Below are 21327 nucleotides of genomic sequence, written 5' to 3' on the forward strand. Positions count from 1 at the left end.
GCCTCCACAGCCTCCACAGCCTCCACAGCCTCCACTGCCTCGCGCTGCTCTTGGCACCATGTACCTCGCTCTGATGCTGGCTCAGAAGCTTGCGACATATTTCTGCTTCTTCTTTTGCTCATGATGGATGGGATCTATTTTGCCAGTAGCTTTCATTTTAATTTTAGAAATTTGTCTCTTGTTGGCTTAGATTCTAATTCCTTGGATAAGTGATATCCAAGGGCCACTGAAAATTCAGCTGCTCTAAGATTTCTGTTCTAAAACTGTCCCAGTTAACTTTTCTTTCAAAAGCCAATTCACTCTTTTGCTGTGGCTAAAGTCCATCCCCTCTTATCCTAGATACAAAGAAGAGCTGAAAGGGCTGTGGGAGATGAGAAAACAGGAAAAAAGAAGCTTTTCACAGGAGGCCAAGAAATGGGTCTTTTGGCCATGCTGTAAGAGGCAGAGGGGTGGGGGTGTGAAATGTCAGCTCACAGGAGTTTTGCAAATACATACATACGCCAATTTATAAGAAAGTACATTCTAGAAAAGTGAAACTACAGATAAATTAGGAATTATAGGCTGGGCATGGTGGAACATACCTATACTCCCAGCACTTGGGAGTTTGAGGCATGAGAATTATTTTAAGATTGAGGCCAGGGGGCTGCGGCGATGGCTCAGTAGAATGAGCACTTCCCTGGCAAGTGCAAGGACCTGAGTTTGATCCCCGGTTCTGCAAAAAAAAAAGCCAGCCTGGGCTTTACATTGATGAGTTCAAGGCCAGTCTGAACTACATGAAGTAGTTCAGAGACCTGTCTCAAAAAAAATAAAACAAAACAAATATTAAGAATTATAGCATACACAGCAAGAAAATTCAATAGCTTCTCTTTAGGAACAGCAGGTTTCCTAGATTTCTTTGCATCACTTTTTTGGGGGTGTGGGGAAGATCAGGAATTGAATCCAGGGTCTTTTCACTGAGCTAAATCCTGAGTCCTTTATTTACTTTGAGATAATCTAAGTTGCTAAATTACCCAGGCTGTGGGCTGGGCTCAAATTTAAGATATTCCTGCCTCAGCCTCTCAGAGTGCTGGATTACAGCCATGAGCTACCATACTCAGCTTTGTACATCTCCGATAATACCCTGACAGCTCATTGCCCCTTCCGCCTCGCCTCTGAGGGAAATTCTGAAAATCAAATAGACGTCACGGAGAAAAGAGAACACTTATTTCTAATTCTCAGACCCTTTTCAAAGAATACAACAACCACTGCAACAGACCTCCTCAGACCTAAGCTTTTTACTGGAACTATGCAAAGTGTGGGCTGGGCTGAGCGTGGCAGCACACACCGCAGCCCCAGCACCGGGAGGCTGAAGCAGGAGTATCACTGCACGCTTGAGGCCAGTCTGCCCATGTGGCAAGAGCCTGTCTCAAGAGGACAGAATAAATAAATAAAAGTTTGATGAACTCAGGTAAAAAAGGAAAGGGCAGGAGGACTCCCCCCACCCCCAACCCCACTTCCTTGCTTACCTTGTAGCTGTTCGATAAGTGTCCAAGCCATCCGGGAACCGCTGGCATCAAATACCACATGGCCCTGAGGAGACAAGCGCAGAGGAAGGCAGAGGGATAAAAGCCCCAGTGGAGAGAACATCAGGGACTCTGAAGGCGCCTCATTTTGATGTAACCGACTTCTGAATGAATACTATTTATGGCACTTGCCTGCATATAGGACACACCCCAGATGCCCATACCCTAGATTTCATCAACATTATTCTTTGGAGAAAAAATTTCACCCAGGAGATTTGAATAGGAAAGATCCCCAGAGGGAGGAGACCTAGCTTCCATCTGTGTGACCCCAGCAAGATGCCCAGGCCTACTGACCAACAATTTTCCTACTTTATGAGATGAACTTCCAGGTTGTTTCCTCTTTTAAAATCCTCCAAATCTCATCTGACTCCCTAAGTACCTAGATTGGTTTTAAGAAGAAATGAGGGGAGAAACAGAATACACCATGTTATGCTTTGTAGTCTTTTGTAGAATTTTCTGATTTTAAGAGTCCCTCCTCTCCTAGTAGGAGAATGTTTTTTTGCAGATAGGTAACGGAGAAAGATGAAGAGCCAGGCTTGGTGATGCACACCTGTAATCCCAGCACACAGGAGACTGAGGCAGGAGGATTGCTAGGAGTTTGAGGCCAGCCTGAGCTACATAGCGAATTCAAAGCCAGCCTGAACTGCATAGAGACCCTGTCTCAAAAAAGAAAACATTTTCTAACAGGAGCAGGATTAGGGGTGGGGGATCCTCTATTCATTTAAGGACACAGGAGTAAAAGAAAGGTGCTCTAACTCACAGAGACGCCCTCGAAGGATGAGGAGTTCATTGCTCGGTAAATCTGGTCAGTAATGGTCTGGTTGTTATAGTTGAAGTCCTCCAGGCGCACACCTGAACGGCCACCTCCTCCAGATGTCTTGTTCAAGGCCAAAGCCAGTGCCCAGATGGCGTCATAGGCCAATGGTGCCTCCTGGAAGCCTCCTGTCTCCTCAGGGTGTCTTTTGAGTCGCTTGGTTAGTTTCTCCACAAATTCTTGGGATGTCTGGGGAGGGAAAAACAAGCGCAAAGGACTAGCATGTGTGCGGGCAAAGCAGGAGGGGCTGCCACTTCTCACTGCAACTCTTCGCAGGACTGGAGGGTCTCATCCTGTGATCCAGTAGAGCATGCACACAAGCCTGCCTTGGATGAGGGGCTACTGGACGTGGGCAGGCATTCGCAGAGGACAGTGGCCTCAGTACTCAGCTGCCGGCTCAGAACTACAGAGAGGTGTGCTGCGTAAACACTCTAGATCACGAACAGCAGAGGACAGGAAGTAGGAACAGAGGAAAGGAAGAAATGTGATACTGTCAACAAAGACTCGTGATGCTGACGCGCTCTCAGCCTGTAGACTTTGAGTAGAGCTGATCTCGGATCTAACAGCTCCTCCAATTCTGAAAAATCCTAGAAAAGGCGACAACACATCTTTCTCACTCTGCTTGTCAACCAGGAAGATCTGTGACTTCAGTTCAATGACTCTTGGCGGGTTTTCAGAAGACTGGAGACTGCAGAAATACCCTTCACAATCTTGAAGTGTTATTCAGTCCCACCCACACTTCTCTCCACATTCAACCAAAACTAAACAGAATGGCAGTTCTTTAACCTTCATGAGATGGATCCACCAACCTACCTGACACGGTGTACCTGACAGTAAACCTGTTTGCCGTAATAATCAGGGATGAATCTTGGAACTATCGTCCACATGATAGAAAAATCACATCTTCCTTTCCACACCCTCCAGAAACACATGAAGAAAAGCTTAACAACTATTTCTGGCAAAGCACAAGTATTACACATGTTAACACAGACACTCTCATGGAATGAAGAGATAAAAATGAAGAATGAATAGCTTTTTCTATCCATGCTCTGATCACTTTTTTCTTTTATCTAACTTCCTGGAAACAGCCAGCCACAGTAAAAACAGCCTGGGCTTTGAAGACACACAAATTAAACTCTAATCACCACTGACGACAAGATTATTCTACATTTCTCTCTAACATTAGCCATGGGCCCAGTCCATAATAAACAATAAGCATCCATTGGATTAGGAGGGAAAATGAAAATATTGTGTATCTTACTATCATGGTACATACAATACACTTGTAAGTTACATACATTTGTAGAAACCTAAAATACCAAGAGTTGTTGTAGGGGCTGGGGAGATAGTTCAGTTAAATAATGCTTGCCTGGCAAGCACAAGGGCCTTAGTTCAATCCCTGGCTCCACAAAAAAAAAAAAAAAAAAAAAAAAAAAAAACATATTTATTGTAAACCATGGACACCACCAGACTAGGACCTGCTGACGCAGTTTCCAAAATGGTAACCAATGTACCACTCCAGCAAGCAATGCTATTAACAGGAAAGGCTATGTATGTGAATTTAAAACTGCTCTATAGGGCTGGCCAGACAGTTCAGCAGACTAATGCACCTGCTTAGGCAGAGTGCAGTGGTTGCCTGCTGTGCTGGCCCTACCCCAGGGCATGCTGAGACAGCAATTGAGACTGGGCAGACTGGGCAGACTAGGCATGGTGGTGTGCCCCTGTAATTCCAATGTTTGGGAGGCTGAAAAGCAGGAAGATCACTACAAGTCCAATCTACGAGTGAGAACCTGTAGACCCTGTCCTAAATACAAAAAAAAAAAAAAAAACCCAAAACAAAACTGCTTTATAAAAAAGCAATGTAAACACATTATGTACTACAAACTATACTAATAAAAAAATAAAATTTCTAAAAATATTTATTGAAAAAGTTTGAATAAATTGATATTCTAATACCTATCAATCTATTTATCTACTATAAAATTTCCAACAAGCTATTAAATCTTACCAATTGACTATTTAGTTTCAAAATGGTACTGCTCCCTTAATGAGTTTATATAAGCCTGGGCATGGTGGCTCACGCCTGTAACCCCAGCAGTCTGGAGGATGAGGAGGATGGTTATGAGTGATGGATGGCTGAGGCCAGCCTGGGCTACAAAGTAAGTATGAAGCCTGCCTGAACTGCTTAGTGAGATCCTATCTCAGAAACACAAACAAAAAAAGTTCGTATAAGGACAAAATAAGAACATGTATAAGATGCTAAAAGCTGGTTAGGGTTGTATACTCCTGTAACCCCAGAACTCTCAAGGCTGAGGCAAGAGGTCACTGCACCGCTGAGGCCTCCTGTGCAACACGAGGAGTCCAAGGCCAGGCCTGGGCTACACAGCAAGACCCTGACTCACAAAAACAAAAACAGCCTGAACTACGCAGAGATCCTGTCTAAAAATAAATAAACAAATAAAAATCAAAGCAATGTTTAAGGGCTGGCCAAATAGTCAGCCTTTAATAGTGGATTAAAGCTGGGGGTTCAATCCCTGGACCTGCCGTGCCAGACCCACCCCCAGGACGAGCTGAGATGGCAATTGAGACTGGGTATGGTGGTGTACAGCTGTAATTCCAGCTCTTGGGAGGCTGTTAACACACAGATCACTATGGGTATGGTGATCTGATCGCTATGAATCTGATCACTATGAATCTGATTTAGTAGTGAGACCCTGAACACCCTGTTCTAAAATACAAAAAAAAAAAAAAAAAAAGTGTTTTGTTTAAAAACCAAAAAATGGGAGCTGGTGAGATGGCTCAGTGGTCTAAAGCACCCACTTAGAACAAGCTTAGCAAAGCACAGGGACCACAGTTCAATCCCCCAGCACCACATGCCAGCCCGCCCCGCCCCCTGGTGGACTGAGCTGGCCACACACACACACACACACACACACATAAATATAAATTTTTTAAAAATTCTTTAATAAAAAAAATAAAAACCAAAAAATGTAAAATTTTAAAATAATAAACACCAAGTATAAAGTAAGTTACCAACTGGGAATACTGACACACAGCTGTAATCTCAGCACTCGGGAGGCTGAGGCAGAAGGATCACCACAAGTTCAAGGTCAACCAAGGCTACATAGTACATAGTGAGACTCTCAAAAAAAGGTCCAAATATCTGAAGCTAATCTCACTTTTTCTTCACATTCTGACACCACTCAATACATTGAACCAAAACTTTGATCACCTATGCTCCTTCAAATTACTAACTCCTAATCATTATGTTGAGCCGTTTCAGTAAAATCCCTCCCTACACAGAATAACAATGGCTAACATTTATATTATCCTTACTATGTACCAAGTTCTTTTTTTAAGTTATATATATGGATGTTTAACATACCAATCATCAACGGATACAATTATTACCCTCTCACCCTTGATTGTCTTGAGACAGGGTCTCACTATGCAGCTCAGGCTGGCCAAACTCAAAACAATCCTCCTGCTTCAGCCTTCCGAGTGCTGGGATTACAGGTGTGCACACCACCCTTGGCCAATTACCCCTATTTTAGAAATAAAGGCACTGAGTCACAGAGGCGAGGTAGCCTGCGTGAATTTACACCCTTAGTCTGGCACTTGCAAAGTCCATCTCTTCTCAGCCACCTGCATGGTTCTGTGCACTGAAATGTCTCTCCCAAAGCACCTGCTCACAGACAGCAGCTAAACTGAGATTCACTGCACTCCTTCTGGCTTATAAGTCTATCCAATCTCTGTTCAAAGTGAAGATCGCAAGAGGAAACCACTCAGATGGGAGGATTTATGCGCTTGGGCTGATATTATCCACTGCATAGACTCAAACTCCTAGCTCACTCCAGGTTACCACCTTCAACACACCTGGCCAAAAGGAGCACCATGTCCCCACACTGTGACTAAAACCAGGAAAAAAACAATCTTGCCCCAGAAAGATAAGATTATAAATTTTCAAAGAGAGGCCAGGGATACAGTTCAGTAGAATAAGCACTTGCCTGGCAAGCGCAGGGTCCTGAGTTCAATCCCTGGTACTGGGAAAAAAAAAAAAAAAAATCAAAGAGAAATTTTACTATGCTAAGTAAAATTAAAAACAAAAATCTCACAATCCACAAAAATTGATTAGCCAACAGCAAATTTATGATCCTAATTGTTTTAATGATCCTGTCCATCTGCCTGTGAAAACAGATGCTCAGCAGCTACCTAACAAGTCCTGACCTAGTTTTGTAGTTGGCTTTACTCACGGTCCGACAGAGCCTCCACCCAACCAGGACGTGTCCCACCCTCCCATCCAGGTACACCACCTCCCACCTTCCCTCTATGCCACAGCTTGACTTCTCCAAACCACTGTAACCCACTCCACTTCTGTATCTGGTCCCTGATAAGCTTTCTCTACACCGGGGCTCCTCCAGCTCCACAGCACTGACGATTTAGGCAGGACAACTCTGCTGTCAGGGCTGACCTGTGAACTACTGGTAAAGCAGCACCCCTTTTCTCTACCCAATGGACACTAGGAGCACCTGTCCCATTCCCAAACTCCCACCCAAAAATGTCTCCCACCTCAAGACACTACAACTTTGAGTTGAAAACCACTCCCCTGATCCCTGGGGCAATAGCATCAGCACCTTTCTAGAAAATTAAATTCTCAGGCCTACCCTACCGTGGGGAGTGGCTGAGCCTCAGCTGAGCCGGAGATTGGCAAACTCCTTGAGATTAGAACAAAGCCGGTCCCAAAAACACAGCATGCCAGAGGCAGTCGGTATAAATACATTGACCTCCATGTTAGCTGCCCTTCAGCAGGTATCTGGCCTTGGTGTTCTTCCTTCTTCACTACAGCATAGATAGCTCTTAAGAGTTTTGGCATTCACTGCTCTCAGCAAAACACTGAGACCTTGCACTCTTGACCCTGTTGTGCACTCATTTCCTTGTCTTAGGCTGGAGAGCCAGCCAGATAGCTCAGCAGACTGAAGCGCCTGCTTAGGCAGTCACAGAGACCAGGGTTTGATCCCCAGCATGCCACGTAGACCCCACCTTCAGGGCTGAGAGTGCAACTGAGACTGGGCATGGTGGCACATGCCTGTAATCTCAGCAGTTGGGAGGCTGAAAACAGGAGGATCACTAGTCTGAGCTGTATAGTAAGACCCTGTAGACTTTGTCCTAAAAATACATTTTAAAAAAAGTCTGGGTTTGTGATGTTGCTGCCTCTCCATCAGAGGTCAGGTCCCACCCAAACCCAGCTTTCCTTTTGCATCTTGTTCTTCTTAATGTTCAGAATCTCACTCTTCATGTAGGTCATAGCACCCTCCATCTACTGAACCAGAACTTCCAGGAAAAAGGCCCGGGCTCTGGACACTGACTACCTTCCTGGTGGAGCACTGCTGATCAAAGTAACCCTGGGTCTTTCCATGGAGTCTGAGAATGGCTCTGCCCTCCCCCTCCAGCTCCTGCTTCTGACCCAATTCTTTTAGCTCTACTTGATTCATCCATAACCCTCAAAGTCAGTTAAGGCTTCTTCCATCCTCAATTGGAAAATCTTGGCTTCTCCACCTGGCATTTTAGGCAGGTGTCACCATAAACCCTGTGGCCTCAAAGACAGGCTTAATTTATCTCTAGAGACCAAGAGCCAAAAAGAAGACCTACTGCATCTTCTGCCAAAGTCCAAGCATCCCTCAAAGAAATTCCCGGCTTTCTTCTGGGCTCCTCTGCTCCGTTATAAGACAGAAGCCACAACTGGCAGGTCCTGGCCTCAAAACCCCAGCAAGCCTTTCTGACTACTCTTCAGGTTTTTTTTTTTTTCCCCTATAACGTGGTATGAGCTTTATTGTTTTGTGATCCCAGGGAGCAAACTCAGCAGTGCTGTACCACTGAGGAACCCCTCCACCCCTTTTTTTGGAGAAGGCATCTCACTAGGTTGCCCAGATAATCTTGAACTCCTGCTTCAGCCTTCCAAACAGCTGGGATTACAGGTGTGGGCCACTATTCCTGTTTTAAAATTTTAATCGTACTCAGGAGGTTGAGGCAGGAGCATTATGAAGTCAAGACCAGCCTGGACAACACAGCAGGTTCAAGCCCAGCATGGAGTAGAGTGAGACCTTCTACCTCAGAAGAAGGGATGCTAACTGGAGGATTAGAAGCCGCCATGTCCAGTATTTCCTCCTGTTCACAGACCAGGTTTGAACTGTCTTTTATATTAGTCTCTTGCTCTTCCACCTTCAAACGTTTTTTCGAGGCTGGAGCTACTTCATTTTCATTTTCATGTAGAAAGCTACAAATCATGTTGGGTCTGTAGGAGAGAGCATTCTCTTTCATCTACAGCCACTCTGCTCCTCCTGTGCTTTCCTCCCCTTCCTTCTGTCAGGAGCGTTCTGGTCGCGCTGAGTTTCTTCCTTGTGTGGCATTCATATTTCAGCACTGCTTTACTGTTGCCTCCTGTACCCACACAGTCAACACATTCTTCAAATATAATGCAGGTTCCAACAGTATCTGCATACTCCCAGCAAAGACATAGCTGTCCAACTGCATAATGGGCCTGTCAGTGTCAATCCCCAAAATCTTGCCTTTATTTTCACATTTTGAGAGAAAATCTGAACCAATAATTCCTGACAACTCCACCAAGACAAACTGCTCTGCCTCCTCCTCCTCCTCCTCCTCCTCCTCCTTTTCCTCCTCGTCTTCCTCCCTTTTTGCTGCGTTCTCCCACCAGGGATCCTTGGTAGCCGAGGGGGGCCCACAGGGTCTAGGTCACTAGTCACGCCCACCCGGAACCGCCATCTTCAGTACCAGCAGCAGCTCCTCTTCTCCAGTTCTAAAGAGTAACTCACCTCTCAGGAACCTTCCAGAATCCTTTTCATCAATTTTTTTTCAACACAAACAGATTAAACACAAAGATAGTCCCTGCAAAACATCTGAGAAGAGTTTATGATCAGAGTTCATGTGGCAGGCAACCCTTCATCACAATCCATGCTGGAACCAATTACCAACTTCCCAACTCTTATTTCTCCCTCACTCAAAGCTGTCAAGGGTTGAGGATGTGGCTCAGTGGCAGCAAGTTTGCCTACCAGGTACTTCATATTTTTCCATGGAAAATAATGGGGCAGAGGGCTGGAGAGATGGCTCAGTGGTCTAAAGCACCTACTTGGAACAAGCTTAGCAAAAGCATCAGGGACCGCGGTTCAATCCCCCAGCACCACATGCCAGCCAGCCCTGCCCCCTGGTGGGCTGAGCTGGCCACACACTCTTTCTCTCTCTCTCTCTCTCTCTCTCTCTCTCTCTCTCTCTCTCTCTCTCAAATAAATAAATAAAAATTAAAAAAAAAAAAAAATAATGGGGCAGAGCAGTTTGAGACTCAGGTTCCAGCAGAGCCACCAAATCTCTGAACCCTAATTTTACAGCTTACAAGAGGTAAATGAGAAATCTACATCATATTGCTCTTAGTTCCACTAAAATCTTTCAATTTACCACATAAAATCAACTGTCACGAAATCCTTCCTAAGTAAACTATTTTTGGGCTTTACCATTAGTATCTCCCACCCCAGCATGCTCTCAAAAGCAGCTCCTCCAGACCCGGCCCCGTTCAAGGGGTAAGGGCACACCAACAGGCTGCTGAGCTGAGTCACCTGGCTCCCACACTGTAGGCCTCCCCTACCCACCCCATACCTACCTGTGCCCCAATCTGCAGGGCTGCCTCAGTCTTCTATCTCCAAGTCTATCACTGGCTGACTATCTGAGGCTGTTATTTCGAAAGTCTCTTTTACATCTAAAATTCTAAAAAAAGAATCACTTGAAAAAAATCAGAATCCAACCTAATTTTATACCAACCAGAATGAATATTAAGCAACTCCTGAGGTACTGATGTAAGTTGCCAAGAAAATAAAATGTTTTTGCCCAGAAATAACACTCTGGTAAAGGTGTGCTTGATATACAAGCTTCTATATTATCATTAAAGCTGCTCCCTCTCGGCCGGCTCCTTGTTTCCATGGTAACAGCCCTTCCACTCATCAGGCCCTGCTGAATATACCACTCTCCTCTCTCTCTCCTGCCCAAGGAAGTCAGAGCAGAGGTCGAATCCACAGGAGACAACACAAACAAGCCCACAGGGGCACAGACACCTCTCCTCCTATGTATTCAAACCCCACAAGCTCTCCCTTCCCCAAAAAACTCCCCATCTCCACCATCTCCTCGGCCTCTACCTCCCCATATTCTCACCATGTTGGAAATGCTGCGGGTGTTGGCAGGGTTCAGCATGACAATCTCAGTGGTGATATGACCCTCTACTGCCTCCGTCATCTCATCCACTGTGCAGTTGATGGATGGGTCATACGTCTTGAACCAATTGTCAGCATACCACCCAATGAGGAACCAGACATACTTCTTCCCAAAGAGCCGCTCTTTGTACACCTGCACACAGACAATGGGGAGGGCTGGGGTATGGTTTGGGGGTTTTGTGTGTTCTCTCATTGGATACTAGTTAAGACTCTCAGGAACCAGATAACAGCAGAATTAAGAAAAATTCTACAAATTGGGTAATAGACGGGATTCAACAACCCTTCTTCTAAGTTCCTGCCTAACCCCTCTTTCTGAGTGCCCAGTCAGATAACCAGGAAGGACAGGATTTATGAGCTATCCAAGAAATCAAAGGAGGGAAGAAGGTGACTACTGCATGTGGCTTTGTGTGTGCAAACACGAGTGTGTTTCCGTGTGTGAGAGAGAACAGGTACAAAGGACGGAGTCAGAGAAGATCATATTAATCTTCACCTCAGTCATTTGCCATCAATTTCAGCAGAGACATAGGAAGGACACCCCAGCAGAAAACCAAAGCAGAGTCCACCTGAACCCCACAGACTCCAACCCCACCTCACAAAACACTTTACGGGCTTCAGTCTCATAGAAAAGTCCCACGATGATCCGGGCATCTTGGCGCTGCAGGTGAAAACAAAAACAGAGTTCCTGAAGGTGCCTGGGTGCGCACAGCTTTGCTTTCCTACCCCAAAGTGCTCAGTGCAGGGTCCTGTACGATGGGCAGGGGGCGAATATCGGCTGGAAGACTGAGCTTATCTTCCTTCAGACACTGTGCCCCACAGAACCAAAGGTGTGCCCTCCCCCACGCAGTGAACACTGTTCCCCACCTGCCTCTCTGCAGGTTGAGCCCTCCATGCCCAGCCAGCCCACCTTCAGGTTTTTCACGGGCACAGCTGGATCCGAGAAGAAACTCTGGCGGAAGGTAATCTCAATTCCGGCCTCCTTCACTCGTTCCTCTAGGTCGTCCAGGGTCTACAATGGGAGTGAGAAGCAAACAGGAGGAACACAAGGTACATGATGGGGCTAACAGGGTCATTAAGTAGAGACCACACACTCAGAGGAATGGAGCAGGACTCAAGCCAGCCTCCAGCAGCTCTGCCCCTGGGTGAGGTGAGTTCGGAGGCAGCACCCAAGTGAGCTGCGTCAAGGAAGCCACCAGATTCATTCTACTACTGAGGGAAACATGGAGCACAAAAGAGGCAGGGCTGGAACAGACAGCAAGACGCAACCTCAAGGGCAAAGGGCAGGCAGATAAAAGGTTCACAGAACGGCCAAAAACACTGAGGAAGGAGGATGAAAAGCCACCACACACAAGTGCGTGGAGGACCCAGCAAAGAACACAGCTGTGAGGCAGCAGCCAGCCCTTTCCAGGTACCACGCCAAGTCTTCCTCTCTACTTCAAGTCTCCTGTCCTTTCACTGCTCTGTGTCCTTTGGGCATCTCTGTGTCTACTACCAGACCTGTGTGTGTGTCTCCGGCCTGCCTGCCTCGCACCCTCCAACCGCCTCACCCCTTTCCTGTTCCCGTCTCCCTCTCCACTGCCATGCACACCCCTGCTGCCCCACTTGAGCTTTATTCCCTCTGTCCCCCTGACTCAACTTGGGACTGTACCCCTTTTAATCGAATGGAGTCACATTAGGTCTGTCAGGGGAAAAGAGCATCAAAAGGAAAATTATAAAATAAAAAAAGAGAGTTCCCTTTCCCTCTAGCTACAGAAAGAACATGTACTTCACTCATGTGGAATGTGTTCTGTGATTTAAATAAAATCAAACTTCCCACCAAATTGAATCCCTTCTCATCTCTCCCCACAGGACCTAGAATGGACGCCCCTCATATCCTGCCCCCAGCCCCTCCTCACCGATGTGAAGACTTCTGTGGTCTGCTGGATGGTGGCAATCTTCTTCCAGCCCCACCTTTCAAAGAGTTTCACACGGGTGGGGTTGTGCAGTGTAGCTGATGGGTGTGTTCGGAAGAATGTAGGGAAACGCTGCCGGTTTGACAGAGCTGGTGAGCTGGAGCCGTAAGAAAGCTAAGAGGGCCAAGGACAGGACAAACACGATGTCCATGATGGGTTCCTCGAACGCTGCTTGGAGCTCCTTTAACTCTTTCCTTGCCTCAGGGCTGTTTCCCCTCCTTCTCAACCTCCCACGCTGTGTCCTAAGAAAGGTGAGTCTAGAAGGTGGCACACCTCTCACGATCAGCATGCTCTGTCAGTTCCTTCTGATGAGGAACCAGTCAGGCTGCTTCTGCAAGGAGGCCGACAAGCAGTCTGCAAGTGCTCCCAATCCGGATGTGGGTTCCTCTCCCTGCCCTCTTAAACATAAAGCCACTACCCCACTTAGTACAACCCACCTCTTGGCCCTCTCAGGTCTGCTTACCACAATGAGGTTCCACATCCGGGCAGCCTCAGCCACAAGTGTGGAGACAGAGCTGCAGCCAGGCATGAGGATGATCTTGATGGGGTCATTGTAGAGCAGCTCATACAAGTACTTGGTGGCTTGGCCTGGGTCACACTGGGTGAGGAAGGAGGGGACAAGGCAGGCTCTGCCAGGGCCCCCTTCTCCTTGTAATCCCTATTGCTTCATCTTCCTAGACAACCTTGTTCCTTCCTCAATTACTCTCCTTTTCAATGACCAAATGCTCTTCCTTCCTGACATTTTGTCAGGTTTGTTTCTCCTGTCAATAAATTCCCTTCCATCTTCCATCTGACCCCTTGTCCCTTTCCCCTCCAGCACACGCCTCCTTCAGTACTTACTAACCCACACACCACTACCTCTTTTTTTTTTTTTTTTTTTCCAGAACCGGGGATTGAACTCAGGCCATTGGGCTTACCAGTCAAGTTCTTATTCTACTGAGCTATCTCCCCTGCCCCAACCACTATCTCTTTTTCAACTCACCCTCAGACACCCCCAGGCCCACCTCCCTGCTCCCCACCCCTTCCATCCACCAAACAAGTTCCAACACAGCCTCCTCAAAGCCAGTTATAAAGTATGCCTCACAAACTCCCTCTCCCCATCATCATCATCATCTTCTTCTTCTTCCCTCCTCCTCCTCCTCCTCCTCCTCCTCCTCCTCTTCCTCCTCCTCCTCCTCTTCCTCTTCTTCCTCCTCCTCCTCCTCCTCCTCCTCTTCCTCCTCCTCCTCCTCTTCCTCTTCTTCCTCTTCCTCTTCCTCTTCCTCCTCTTCTTCTTTTTAATGTTTTTGAGACAGCATGTCACTATGCAGTTCAGGCTGGGCTTGAGCTCACTTTGTAGCTCAGGATGGACTCAAATTCGCAACAATCTTCCTGCCTCAGCCTCCCTAATGCTGGAATTATAGGCATGCACCACCACACTCGGCTACCCTCTTCTCTTTTCAGGGCTAGTGATAAGTACAGAACAGTAATGAGGCCAATAGGGGGTCTGTTTCGCACCCCAGCCCCTCCTGCTGGGCTCCACCACTGGATAGGCCCCATTAGAAAAGACACCCAAGGTTAGAAGCAGGGAAGACTCTCAGAGAAGGAAAGAATGGGAAAATAAATAGAATGGAACTCTCCAGAAACCAGATGCCTAGAACAAAGACACAGAGCTGGGGGAAGTAAGCAATGCAGAAAGCAGGAGAGAAGCTGTGTGGAGGGGAATACAGGGGGAAGGAGCCAGTCGTGGGTCTCCCCTGCTGAAATATGACATTTCAGAAGCTGCTGGAGCCCCAAAGGAAGTGGGAAAGAAATGGCAGCCAGTGGGGAGCCAAAGGATGGGGAGAGTGAGCTGCAGAGGAAATAAAGAAGGCTCCCTGGAGCACGCTCACTCCCCACTGAGACCTGACATTTGGGGTGCTGAGGGAAGTGAAAGGGCAGGGGACAGGAGAAGAACCAAGGGCCACCTAAACATGCTCATCTACACTCAAGACTTTCTCCTCGCGCCTGGCACCTGGGTGTCTTGGTGTACCTTTACCGTTCTGGGCTCCTGCCTGCCTACACTTTGCCAGCATCTCTTACTCCAGAGCCCATGCCCAGCTTCCCTCCAAGGTCCCTCAGCACCCTCCACTTCTCTGAGAAATGTTAACAGGATCAAGACTGGACACACAAAGAGTCTACAGCTCCTATGAACACGGCAATATGAGCAGTCCTCACGTGTGCAGCCTCTTTGGTTTGCTGCTGCTTGTCTTTCATATCCCTTGCACACCCTTTTGGCCTCAGAAGACCCCTCCTTATAAGCTTGTCCCCTTCCAGAACACTTCCTTCATTCTCCTCCTTGGCTCTTGCAAGGTCAGCACCTGCTGGAGGGAAGGGGTCCTTCCCAGCTTTGGCTACCTTCTCCTCCAGCCCCCACTCTTAGATAACCCAGCTGCTCCAACCCTGCAAGGGACCACCTGTTACAAAAAAGGAGTTTGGGCTCCTAGACTGGCTTCCTGGCACCAGTGATCACCAGTCTCAGTCCCCACTCCATCATGGCTCACCAATCATCCCTCCTGTACCCCAGGCTTGATGCATCCAACAGATCTGACCATGTTCTTTCCTTCCTGCTTCCCCAACCTGACTGCTAATTCTTTCCCAGCACCTTGCTTCTCTTTCCATAGGCACCCTGGGGTTAGCTCACCAGGGAGGATTTCTGTGGTAAAGTTAAAGGTGCTACCTGGTATTCCTCTCTGGCCAAGGAGTTAGAGAACATACGTAGAGTTTTTTGTTTTGTTTTGTTTTGTTTTGTTTTGAGAGAGAGACAGAGAGACAGAGAGACTGATTAACTGACCGACCCTCACTATGTAGCACAGGCTGGCCTCAAACTCATGGCGATCCTCCTGCCTCAGTCTCCCAAGTGCTGCGATTACAGGGGTGTGCTACCACATCTGGCTTTTAGAACCTATATTCTTAATTGTCTCTTTTGGTGCTTCCCAAAGCACCTTACCTGCACCCCTATTCCTGATCCCTCTCCCCTCACATGCTTATTTTTAGATATATACTCCCATTATAGAGAATGAGTATAAACCTCTGACATACCTCAAAGTGTAAAATCACCAAATCCTCCCCTTCTCTATTAGCCTAACATCAATACCTTAAAGAAGATAAATTGGATAAGGCTCCAAATCTCCTTCCTTCCCCTTTCCTCCACTGTTCACTTTGGACTGAAGGGTGGAAAAGGAATCTTACTACCAGTTATCTTCTAATAGCTTGAACCCAGATTTTCCTGCCTTCCCCTTCTCCCTCCCCTTCAAACCTATACCCCACTTGTCCTCTCACATCGAGGCCAGACTGCCAAAAGGGAAGGTAAAATCCCAGCCCAAGTCCTTGAGGATGTCCCAGGATCTCTCTGGAGGGGACCTGCCAGAGCACTCTACCCCCACCATTCTTGTTCTCCTCCCTCCCCACGTCTTTCCTTTCTGGTGTCTTGACTCCTATATTATCATGAGTCAGGACATATATCATGAGGGTGCCCATGTGAACCCTGGGCACCATCTCAGTGCCTCTGCCCACCTCTTGGCCGTTCTCTTCCCAGCCCATGTATTCCACAATCCATCAACCCTCAACAGCACTGAGATGGAGGAACTCAGAGTCAGGGAGGTCTCACAGCTGCCTTGCTGTTTGTTTTGGTAAATAAACCAGGACTCTCAAGTCCCTCAAAAGCACCCTCATTCCCTCTCTACTCCTTTCCACAACCTATGCAAGACCTACCTTGTTACCATGGTAAGGGTAAACCCCACCTCTGACATTCGTGCCAGCCCCCAACCCAGTCCAGCACTTTCCCAGAGAACCTGGATCAGCTAGAACACTAAATTCCCCACTCTCTGCATTTCCAGAGCCTCTCCCTGCAGGTCAAAAGCACGATTAACACCTCGACCCCCAGACTCTCTCACTCTGACCCTCCAGGAAGGTGCCCCGTCTCTCTCCCCATGCTCCTGCCCATCTCCGTTGTCACCAGGGAGGGTCTGGCTCACAGTCCCAGAAGAGCCCTGGCACAGGCCTGGCCCCCCGCCCCCAGGCCCCGCCGCCCACTATCACACGGTGCTACCTTGCTGTCGTGGTGGATGAGCTTGAGCTCATAGTCCGGCAGGATGTCCCTGCGGCTGTTCACGTCCTCCAGCGCCATCTCCACCGCGGGCTGGCAGGCCTGGCCCCCAGGCCAGCCCCCGCTCATGGGAAACAGCGCTCCAATGTAGACTGCGCGCCGCTCTGGAGAGGGGTGCGGGGGGACCCTCGGGTGAGGACGTGGGAAGTGCGGGGCCTGGGAGGCCCACAGAGGTGCCACCCCCGCCGCCAGCGCCACCAGAAGCGGCAGTGGCCACCCCGCCCGGGGAGAGGTGGGCCCCGAACCCATGGCAGGCGGGGAGAGGCTCAGGGGGGGCACTTCTCCTGCGGAGGGCTGCTGAGGGGGCGGCGGAGAGGCGCCTCCATCCCCAAGGTAGGCAAGGGAAGAGCGGGCCGGGGCTGAGGAAGCAGGGAAGGTGGGCTGCCCGCCGCCGCCGCTCCAGCACAGCACGCCACGGGGTGCTGCCGCTCGGACTCTTCTGGCTGACTGACTGACCGAGGAGGAAGAGGAGGAAGAGGAGGGGAAGGAGGATGGGGAGAAGGATGGAGAGGCGGGAGAGGCGGCGACTACAGGGAGGGGGCACTGACGTCACGAGGGAGGGGGAGGGGATGCGGAGGGAGGGGGAGATGGGGAAATGAGGGAAGAGAGCATAAGAGGGAAGGGAGGGGAGGGGAGAACATGGAGAAGAGATGCGAGGAGAGGCGGCGGGAGGGGGGAAAGGAAGGATGGGTGGAGGGGGCCGGAGGAAAGGGGGGTGGCCGGGGGCGGGACGAGGTCCACCCCCTCCGGGAGGAGCGAGGAGGAAGGGGGACCGGCGTGCTGGCTGGCAGCGCGAGGGAGCAAACTCTGGCGAGGCAGTGGCCCGCGGAGGGCGGTGAAGGAGTGGGGTAAAGGGAAACAGGGAGGAAGGGGTCTGGAGACAGAAATGCACGAGGACGCGTTAGTGCAGAGGACGCGTTAGTGCAGGGACCGAGGAGCACAGAAGAGCAGGGACTGGGCAGAGCCCAAGCAAGGAGGAGCCAAGGAGAGAGGGGAGGAACGTGAACACGCGTGGGACAGGGCTGCCAGGATCCTAGCAGGAGACCCACGCGGGAAGCAGGCAGATTCCCCCTCCCCCCGCAAGACAGGCGAAGAGGGGTTGGGGGGGGGGGGCTCCCAGCACTTGGCGCCCCGGGCCCCTGCGGGGCTGCACCAGCGTCTAGGAGAAGGAGCAGCCCGGAGTGCAGCCAGGCAGGGAGGAGGGAGGAGCCGCAGCCCGCGGGAAAACGACTGGAGGCCGGAAACAGGTAGGGAGCAAAGAGGAGGCTGCAAATGGGGTGGGTGCGAGGAGGGGTGGAGGTCACATCCACAGTCCAGGGCAGAGCTCCCATGAGTGGGGGGCTGGAAGGGGCTGCTGTGAGGTTTTCCCATCTCACCTGAGTGCGGCGTTCGGTTCACTGGCAGCAGGAAAGACGGATCAGAGAAGAGTTACAGGGCGCCCGGCTTCCCAGGCCTGCGCCCCAGCCCCCTCCCACACCTGTCCATCGAAGACTGGGGAGAGCAGAAGCCTGCGTTTCAGAGGGGAGGCTGCCTGAGGATAAGAGCAAGGTGGGGCTGGGGGTCAGGTTGTGTAGTTTCTTCATTTTCCATAGGACAACAGAATTTGAGACTGGCAGCAACAGCTACGGTAGAGGCAGATTCTGGTTTTGCAGAGCCTGAATATTATAAAACCTAGGGGTCTCTCTATTCAAAAATATTACAAATTCAACTGGTTTTGAGCAAGTGCTGTTAAAATACCATGTTTTATAATTTTTACAAAACTCTTTCTATGTATGATCATATTCTTAGAGCACTCTACGTTACTGGAGTGTATGAGGAAATGTGGAACCCAGCCCTGGATAGGTCACCGTTCTTCCAGAATGGAGCAATAAACTACAAAATTTAAGGAATGAGAAGACTGGGATCTGGAAAGTGCCTTAAAGGGATAGAAGCATGAACACAGAAATGGAGCTGCATCGCAGGAGAAAGCACTGCAGAGGGAGCATTCGTTCACACCCCAGAAAAGGGAGCCTTTGCAGAGCTAGATGGCAAGAAAGGTGCAGGCACCACAGTGAGCCCCGTGGGGACAGTGGAGGCTGACACTGAGGCGCTGTTCTTCGCACCCCACTCCTGAGCTGTGCCCCTACTTTGAGCTGCTTTACACTAGAACATTTACACCTTCAGGTCACTTATCAATTTTTATTGTGGCCCTGTTTTGTATTGGAAACTGTACCTATATCCTCAGCCCTTTTCCTTTTTCTTTTTTTAATTTTTTGGAGACAGGATCTCACTAAGTCACTTTTAGATTGTCCATTTGTAATCCTCCTACCTCAGTCTCCTAGAGCTGGGATTACAGACATATAAACAGGCCTCTCAGTTTTTACAAAACAATATACGAGTTCTGAATCTTTATAATAATTTTCTTATAGACTCACTGGTAGAGGATCAATTCTAAAAGGTAATGTAGAGAACGTTCTAAATTTAGAGAAAGGGGATTAGTCTAGAGAAAACTGGAGTATTTAAACCTTAAAACAGTGAGAAAGGGTGGGATTCACAAAGGAAAATAAAAAGGCCCAAGAACTGGGAGCAAGAAGAAGATACAAAAAGAGGAAAAGAAAGAAGCCACTAACATAAGTAAAGTGGATACTGGGGACTGCAGGAGGAAGTCTGAGGCAGGCGGATGGTGGGAAGGGCTGGGCTTTCGCCTCTGCCTTTCCAAGCCCCCCCACATTCTTCATAGCACCGAACCCATTCCCCCCCCCACTCCCATCATCCAAGCGTCCTTCAGCTGCATGTGGGCAGCTGTTCCCCTCACCCTGGCAGTGGGGCTTGGGGGTGCTCCACTGGCCCTGACTACAGATGCTCCGGGAGCTGCCCACCAGATGGAAGTCGGGGTCACACCGGAAATCCACCCGGGCTCCGTCCAGAGCTGGGAGGTCCCCACCCGTCAGGAAAACTTTCCCATTTTCCAGGGTCAAGTAAGACTTGGAGCAGATCCGAACTGTAGAGAGACAAGAAATTGAGAAAAGAGGCAAGTTGGAGAGGTCATTCTCCACGAGAGAGCAGTTTAGGTTGGGTCCACAAGCATCTGCTCTACAGAAAACCAGGTGTCAAAAGAACCTGCCTCCCTACCTTCAACTCCTCCCTGAACCCTGCAGCATCCAGTCCCAAAACAAGAAACAGCACTTCCCTTGCAAGAACCCAAGATGGAGCTCTAAGCACACAAAATGGGTTCTCCTCTCCTCTGCCACAGTGGGTGGTTCCCTGCCGTGCAATGTGTAGCTGTACTGTATATAACTTTGTGTGAACAATCACATTTGCTTTTCTTATCATGGTTGGCTTATATTAACATCAAACTCGCTTTGGGTTCCTGGGCATACTGTTTTACGTTGATGTCAGACTTGTTAGGAAATGTAAAATTGTTTTAAGAATTTTTTGGATTATCTGCTACCTCAAGGAGGATAACTCATAAAATGAATAATAAAATTGTTTCAGTGGTCAGAAGCCTAATAACAGGAAGATGAAATGTGTAGGCTGCTAGCTTTAATACCTCCACTGCACAGAGCAGCATCCCTCTTACAAACCCTTCATTCATTAAATGAATTTGTGAATTTGGTCACTGAATTTAAAGTGCTGACTTACATACAGTAAGGCTCAGTTGCAGGAAAAGAAAGGTCTCCAGGGACAGGGGCTCCAGACGACTCACCACAGCGGCTGGGGATGTCCATGTCTGTCCAGGAGCCGTTGGCTAGGCACTTGCGCACCTTGGGCCCCACAACCTCGCGCTCCCCGCGGCACACGTACTCGATCTCATAGTCCACCGGCAAGAAGTTGATGGCCTTCACCTGGTCCCGAGTCAGGCCCCGGTACCGGATGCCCCCTTCCCATGGCGGGTGTATGATCTGGCAACCTGGGGGCAATTGGGGGAGGCACACAGAGATGGGTGATGGAAGGCAGCCAGGAAGGCTGGGCTTTGGGGAAAGCAGGGCGTGGTCAGCGGGATGGGCTGAAGGACTGTAACGGGAGAGGTGCTGCTTGGGGTAGTGGAGGAGTAATTAAATCGCGAAGGGCATCACATGGGGGTGGCACTTGGCAAGAAAGGGAGGGGCCGAGGCAAGGCTCTTTTAAGTTGAATTAGAAGAGAAAAAGGGAAGCTCCTGGCCGTCCCAAGTGGGATCGAGGAAAGGGAGGAATCACCTTCGTGTGGGGCCAAGAAAGCCAGATAGGGTTGAGTAAATAATTCAGAGTCACAGAAAGGGGGTGCAATGTAGCAACGCGGAGCTGCGAAAAAGGGTGCTGGGTAGTAATGTGGGGTGGCAGAAAAGAGGTCAGGAATAGTAAAGTGGCGTTGGGCCGAGGGCACGGACGAGGACGCTGCAGGCTGAAGACCAGGCGGGGAAGGTGGAGGGACTGGGCCGGGTCGCCAGGGAAGGAGGCTGCACCTTCGGAGGTGGCGTTGGGGGTCTGCGCCCCGGCGGCGCCCAGTGGCTGGAGGAAGAGCGGCGCCAGCAGCAGCAGCAGCGGCGGCGGCGGCAGCATCTGAGTGAGAGGCGGCTGTGACACGGGGGCCCGCGGCCCGGCCAGGCGCGGCCTCCTCGGCGCCCGCGAGTCCCGCCCGGCGCGA

General features: G+C 49.4%; 1 protein-coding gene and 1 pseudogene across 2 annotated transcripts in view; both read right to left on the reverse strand.

Moving 5' to 3' along the window:
- The window catches only part of Gabbr1 (gamma-aminobutyric acid type B receptor subunit 1), a 30243-nt gene extending 8961 nt beyond the window's left edge, over positions 1–21282 (reverse strand). The window contains exons 1-12 of one of the 2 annotated variants that reach the window (XM_023708583.1): positions 21146–21282; positions 20410–20613; positions 19519–19704; positions 18101–18121; positions 16668–16828; positions 13062–13196; positions 12542–12712; positions 11554–11655; positions 11239–11304; positions 10591–10782; positions 2323–2565; positions 1506–1569 (exon numbers count right to left, since the gene is read on the reverse strand). In XM_023708583.1, the coding sequence (XP_023564351.1) occupies positions 1506–1569; positions 2323–2565; positions 10591–10782; positions 11239–11304; positions 11554–11655; positions 12542–12712; positions 13062–13196; positions 16668–16828; positions 18101–18121; positions 19519–19704; positions 20410–20613; positions 21146–21242 (1642 nt within the window). In that variant the 5' untranslated portion in view covers positions 21243–21282. The remainder of the gene's footprint in view (positions 1–1505; positions 1570–2322; positions 2566–10590; positions 10783–11238; positions 11305–11553; positions 11656–12541; positions 12713–13061; positions 13197–16667; positions 16829–18100; positions 18122–19518; positions 19705–20409; positions 20614–21145) is intronic. The other variant, XM_004648406.3, reaches the window with a different exon arrangement.
- On the reverse strand, positions 7906–9123 carry LOC105741289 (annotated as a pseudogene).
- Positions 21283–21327: the final 45 nt, after the last annotated feature.

This window comes from Octodon degus, unplaced genomic scaffold (genome assembly GCF_000260255.1).
Source record: "Octodon degus isolate 3935 unplaced genomic scaffold, OctDeg1.0 scaffold00405, whole genome shotgun sequence".
In the NCBI taxonomy this organism is placed as follows: Eukaryota; Metazoa; Chordata; class Mammalia; order Rodentia; family Octodontidae; genus Octodon; species Octodon degus.